The sequence below is a fragment of the Thamnophis elegans genome, chromosome 10, assembly GCF_009769535.1.
Source record: "Thamnophis elegans isolate rThaEle1 chromosome 10, rThaEle1.pri, whole genome shotgun sequence".
NCBI classification, from domain to species: Eukaryota; Metazoa; Chordata; class Lepidosauria; order Squamata; family Colubridae; genus Thamnophis; species Thamnophis elegans.
Window position 1 is genome coordinate 34629210 of NC_045550.1, and position 6490 is coordinate 34635699.

The 6490-nt window shown below is 45.7% G+C and overlaps 1 protein-coding gene across 1 annotated transcript; it reads right to left on the reverse strand.

The window, feature by feature from the left end:
* Positions 1–4373: 4373 nt before the first annotated feature.
* FOXL2 (forkhead box L2) lies at positions 4374–6172 on the reverse strand. The gene has a single exon (XM_032225671.1). It carries the CDS (start codon positions 6170–6172, stop codon positions 5006–5008), a length of 1167 nt encoding a protein of 388 aa, XP_032081562.1. The 3' UTR covers positions 4374–5005.
* Positions 6173–6490: the final 318 nt, after the last annotated feature.

The following is a 6490-nucleotide window of genomic DNA, read 5'->3' on the forward strand; positions in this document are numbered from 1 at the left end:
CTCTTAGTCCATCGTATTAGGACTTGAGGGACTGGATTACTCAAAATGTTAGGTAATGTCTGTTGCTCCACAATTTGATACTTTTGGTCCACTGAGGAACTTAATTCAGTGGGCCTTATTTCCAATATAGGACGGCCAGATTTTGTATAAAAGAAAATTCTGGAATCTCAGAAACCATTTACCCTCTTCTCTGTTATTTAGGTCATATGCTCAACTATGGGACAGAAAAACAGAATAGTAGGATTTGAAGAATTCTCTTCAGTTTGAGTTAAGAAATATAGTCCTAAACCCTGCTTTGATGGGGGAAGGTACCAGCGGAACCTTCCATTTATTATATTTACTATGGAAATGTAAACTGCACTGGGAGTTAAGATCTAAACTGAGATGGTTTCTGCTCCTTCTCCAACTCCTAGAGAATTGACCTGGCAAAGGACAAGGCAGAAACCCGACACAACCCCGCTAAAAAGATCATGGGAGCACTTTCCGACTAGCGGGCGAATGCTTCCTTAGTCCCTCTCACAGCCCTATTCAGTGATAGCTCTACGAACGCGCATTGCCTCGGGACCTTTTCCCGCTACTCCGAAAGTCTCTCTGTAGGTGGATCGGGACCTCCGCAGTGCCCCAAAAGTTGGATTCGGCTCTCCCTGCCCCGTGAATCTGTTCTATCGAAGCCTTAAGGTCTGAGCGAGTGGTGTGGCTTTTCCTTTCACACCAGAAAAGCGGTTCCCCTTCAGATATGAGGCCTCGCTCTTCCACGGCCAATTTGATGAACAATTCTTCCCACATGCGGGACTACTTGCCTCCTTCTTTCCCCGACCAGTTACTACTTAGACCGCAACGAAATGATTACTGAACGATTATTGTAGAAAGCTGGCTTCTTCCCCAGCGCTCTCCACAGGCCGTTCTGAAGAAAGCTGTGGGCGAACCGCAGCACTAACCAGAAGAGGTTCAGCCCACTTTCAAGGTCCCTTTCCTCCGGCCTCCGAGGTTCTGGGAGGATTAAGTGCCTTCCTGGCCAAGGGCACCGGCTTTACTTGGTTGGAGGACCTAGCTGGGCGATTCCTTTTTGGCATGGTGTCACATCCCCGTCGATTAAACCGAGGGAGAGAAAGAGACAGAAAGTCAAATGTAGCCTTCCCAGATTCCATTAATACTTTCCGTCCGGTAAAAAGCAACCGCCAGTGCCTCCTGTACTTGGAATATCTTCCCGACCCTCATTTAGACTGTATTAGACATTAGGTAGATATTATAAAAATTATATATTAGACATTAGGCAATTACATATTAGGCAAATACAATACTGGCTAAGTGCGCCTTCGTTCCTTGGGCATCCTATAACGCGGGAGGTGGGGGGGGGCTGAGTTCACATAACACTGTAAATCGTAACCTATGCTTTAATAAAACACAATAAAGGTCAAGTAAACTACGTTAGGTCTTAGAGTGTTTAGCGAGCGCAACTAGGACACAGGTGAAAATGTATCAGGCAGCCCCGCCACTCCGTTAAAAGATAACACTAGAAATATACACCCAAAAGCACTGTCCAAAAGTTTTATTTGCATAAGTTGCCTCTTATGGAAACATAAAACAAAAATCTGCAAGGTGCCACACGCAAACACTGTTGGAAAGAATGCAATAGATTTAGAGCACAATTCCAGCGTCCCTTCCCCAAAAATCTACTTTGTATCATCACTGAATGAAAATAATTGAAAATATAGCTCTACCTACATAGAATTAGGGAGGAGGTAAGCCTACCCCTTCTCATATAATTTCTCTCCAAATAAAGTAGCAGTTTGGTAAATGAGTCACGCTGAATTCATTGGAATTTATTTCTAAAAAATGTGCTTCTTTGGAGTAGGGCTGCAAATATTCTTATCAGTCATTTGATATTATATATGTATAGTGTTCAATACTTACATAATAAAGATATTTTTTGGAATGGTTTTACTCTCTGAAATAAAACCAGCTATTTTTCACACTTATATTTTACAGACCTCTGGCCTACAATCACCTACACTTTTGTGATATAGGTAAAGGATGTTGTAATCATACATATATTACAAGAAAGAAAGAAAAAGATAGTGCTATAATAAAAGGGCCGCTAGGCATCTTTTTCCAACATATGCTCACTATTAAAGAAAAAATCCATCTGGATTAAGTCTGCAAGTGAAGATCTTCACAACCAAGAACTTCTTTTTTGCATGTCTTAGAACAACTTAGAAGAGATAATAATTTTTTCAAGCCTGATACTAACAGCACTTTCCACAGTCAGTCACCAAACCAGATCACAATCTTCTAAAGTTAGATCCTCCGGGGTATTCTGCCATTATTTTAAATAAGATGTACTTGCACATAAATACTGGTAGAAAGGGGCTGATGTAATGCAAGCAAAGAACTCTAAAAGATCCACACATCAGATGTATTTTTGAGTAAATGTAATGAAGACCACAGGACCATAAATATTCTTGGCCTAATAATCATGACATGGAAATAAAAAGATTGACTTCAGAGGAATTTACCTATTAGTAATATTCCAAACGCAAATGCTTTAGATTCAGCCATTTAAAGAAGGCTTTAACACAATCAATATAAATAACATTGCCAGATGGAGCTATGATTTCAATACTCTTTTCAAATGATTGTAGTTATTATTACTATTATAACTGAGGTTTATGTATTTTTCTTTTTGTTTTTAACAATCACCAAAATCCAGTCAGGAAAGTAGAAAATAATATAAGTAAAATTCTAAATTTTCTGCTCAAGTCTATATGTTACCAGCTTTTGTAGCAAATTACTCACTTTCAGAAAGTAATGACATTTTTAAAGATCTGCAGTATTTGACCAATAGTGGAACAAAAGAAAACCAAGCATAAAAGAGAAAAAAAGAACATTTTATTGGAGACTATACAAAGAGATATACAATAAAAGTGCTAGTTATTCTAAAAAAAAAAAGTTGGTCCCAGAAAGGCACAATACCAAAACAGTTTGCTTACAAAAGTATTTAACCAAACTGCTATGACTCCCCCGCTTTCCCCATTTATACATTTTCTGTTCATCTTCTTTTTCAAGATCAAATAGTGAAACTTTGTTTCACAAAAGAAGAGGAAAGCAGAGGACCACCCATGAAAATTGATTTACAGGCAAAATAGTTTCAGTTTAAAAAAGATAAAAAAATATTCTGAATACTCATGTGGAGGCATGTGTGTGTGTGTGTGTGTGTGTGTGTGTGTGTGTAAAACAGCATCATTGCAAAAAAAGTCTCCATTATTACTACTATTCATAATAGAGAATAACTTTTTTTATCCAAATAATTTTAGCATAAAGTTTATACAGTATAAACTTACTTTATCTTGAGAAAATACTATTTTCTTTTTGTAAAAAAATACATATACATATACAATTGTTTAAACTTGTTCTTAAAACTCCTTCCCCCTTCAAATCAACTTGGCTACAAGTCGCCCCAAGAAAGAGCCTTTCTGCTAAAATCAGTGCCCAAATAAGTACTTTTTTGGACAGTTATATTAAGATTTGAAGAAGTGCATTGTCCCCCTCCTCCATCTTTGTGGTCACAGTGGACAAGTCTATGCCAAAAGAAAGGCGAAATGAAAGTCTAGTGCTTTCCATTATTTATATTAGCCAATCTGTTCAAAATGCAGGCATTTTCAACATCTCAACTTCTAGATTTTGAAGAGTTATCCCCAGTAATTATCTATTGTAATCAGATTAATCCCATTAATGCAAACCTCTTCCCTTCTCAACTTTAAACATCCCTAAACCAGTTGAAACTCAAGTACTCAAGTGCCCAAATTAACATGTATGAGCCAGGAAACTGAAACAAGTCTTGAAACCTACTATAAACCACAGTACAGTGGAATGAAAGTCTAAATGTTTCATGAAATTTATATTTGAAAAAATGTGTTTATAATCTTTGCCATTCTTGGAAACAATTTTTGAAAATAAACCCTAATAAATTTGGTGTGCTTTACATTGTTTAGAACAGAGACATCATGTAAACCATTAGACGCACTTCTAAAAACATCAGCCTAAAAAGATTGTGAATAGCGTCAAAGTTATTACTGCTTAAATCCAAATGTAAATCTTTCTGATTTAAACACGACTCCCAATTATTAAACTAAGAGGCCCAATTCAATAGGATTTACAGTCATCGCCACCCTAGATAACTGAAGTTCAAACACAATTTTATATATATATTCCGAATAAAAAATACGTGGCCTTTACTGGCTTTAAAGTCTGGTGATTTAGTTGTTCTGAGTTGTTGATTCGACACCTCTCATCTGCAGCGGCGAACCTATCATTTCGGTAATTCTTGTTCACCCAAATAGCTTTTTTCTCCCCGGTTTTCTTTGATTTGGATTTTAACCCCGTTTAAACTCCCAATGCAAAGCAAAAGCCCCTGCAATTAAGACCCACGTTTCGATCTTAAAAACGTTACTTACTACCAACTCTCCCTGCTTCTGCAAAGTAAGTTCGGGATAACCACGCAAAGGACGTCTTCTTCTACTACAGTCTCCATCCGTGTTGTATTGCCAGTGTTATTTATAAAGCAACTAAAAAAAATATCCGGAGGTGACTTTAGCTTTATTAGGGCTTGTACTAGGGAGATTGAGTAAAACGGTGAGTTGCCTAAACCCACCCCACTAAAAACTACTGACCGAGAAGAGGATTTAAATCCCAAAGCCGAGCTACTCGAAGCAAAGGAGGAGGAGGAAGAGGTGGTGGGAAAAGTCCTAGGGGACGTCGTGCTTGCCTTCACCTGCAGCCGGAGAGGATCCTGAGAGCTGCAAAAGACACGGAGGGGTTTTTGGGGTGGTGGTGGTGGTGGAGGGGTCTTTCTCCCCTGAAAGTGACTGCATGCGCTGGGCATCAGGAAAGGAAAATGACGAGGAAAGGCGATCCAAGCTTTTCTTCAGGAAAAAAAAGACAACTCTTTGCGCGGGAAAGGGGGTCGGTGGGCTGCGGGGCAGAGACGCGGCTCTCGTCCGCCTCCTCAGAGGTCTATCCGGGGGTGCAGCGGGCTGTGTTTGCTCTCGTGGTCCCAGTACGAACAGTGCATCATGGCCAGCTCGGGCGGCTGGCGCGCGCAGGCGAACTGCAGGCCGCCGGCTCCGTTGGGCGCCGCTTGAGGGGAAGGATTTCCCGCCGAGGCGGCGGCCGCTGCGGCTGCAGCCGCCGCCACCGCCGCCGCGCCGAGCTGCTGGGCCGCGTGGTGGTGGTGGTGGTGATGGTGGTGGGCGTGCGGGTGGTGGTGGTGGGCGTGCGGGTGGTGGTGGGCATGGTGGTGGCCCATGCCGTTGTACGAGTTCACCATGGCTGGAAGGCGCGAGTAAGGGCCGTAGGCTGAGGCAGCGCCGGCGGGCCCGGCCGAGAGTCCCATTCCCTTCACGGCGCTGACAGGGCTGCCGCCGCCGCCGTTGCCACCCGGGCTGCCGCCGCCGCCGCCTGCCTCCACAGCCGCCATTTGACAGGCCCCGTAGGAAGCGGCTGAGGGCGCCTGAGGCGGCGGCGGCGGCGCGGGCTGCGCCAAAGACCAGGAAGCGGCGGCGTTGAGGAAAGGTGCCTGCAGGTACTTGGCGGGTGGCGCCGTGAGGTAACCGTAGCCGGCCGCCTCAGCCGCAGCTCCGAACAGGCTCTTGCCCGGCTGGAAGTGGCCCGTGGGCGGGCGGAAGGGCCTCTTCATGCGGCGGCGGCGGCGGTAGTTGCCCTTCTCGAACATGTCCTCGCAGGCCGGGTCGAGCGTCCAGTAGTTGCCTTTGCGCTCTCCGCCGCCCTCTCGCGGCACTTTGATGAAGCACTCGTTGAGGCTGAGGTTGTGGCGGATGCTGTTCTGCCAGCCCTTCTTGTTCTTCTCGTAGAAGGGGAACTTGCTGATGATGTACTGGTAGATGCCCGACAGAGTCAGGCGCTTCTCGGCGCTCTCGCGGATGGCCATGGCGATCAGCGCCACGTAGGAGTAGGGCGGCTTCTGCGTGGGGTCGCACTTCTCCGCCGCTGCCGCCGCCGCCGCCGCGGTTCCGATGGACGAAGGCGCCTTGCTGCTGGAAGCCGGGCTCAGTTCGCCTTTGGACGCCCCTTCGCTGCCGCCTCCTGGCTCCTTGGCCCGGTGCAGAAGGGCCACCGTGTCTTCGGGCGGAGGCTCCTGGAAGCTGGTGGTCATCATGGCCCACCACCTGTTGCCGCGGCTCGCCTCGGAAGGTGACGGCTCCTCCGGCGGCGGCTCAACGAGGGGCAGCGCTCCGCCGCGCCAAACTTCTTCGGCTGCGGCTGCTGCGGCTGTTCCTGCTGCTCCCCCAGGAAAGTTCTGCTCCAGGGCCAATCCCGCCTTGCTGGTTTTAAGTTCGCTAGGTGGGCTGGTGGGCTGGTGGGCTTTGGCGTCTTCCGCCTTCCCGTCTCTGTTTTCAAGCGGCGGCCGGCGCAGCGTCTTTTCTGATCCGCAGGCTCCGGTGTCTACTCTCTGCTCTTCTGAGTGGCTCTT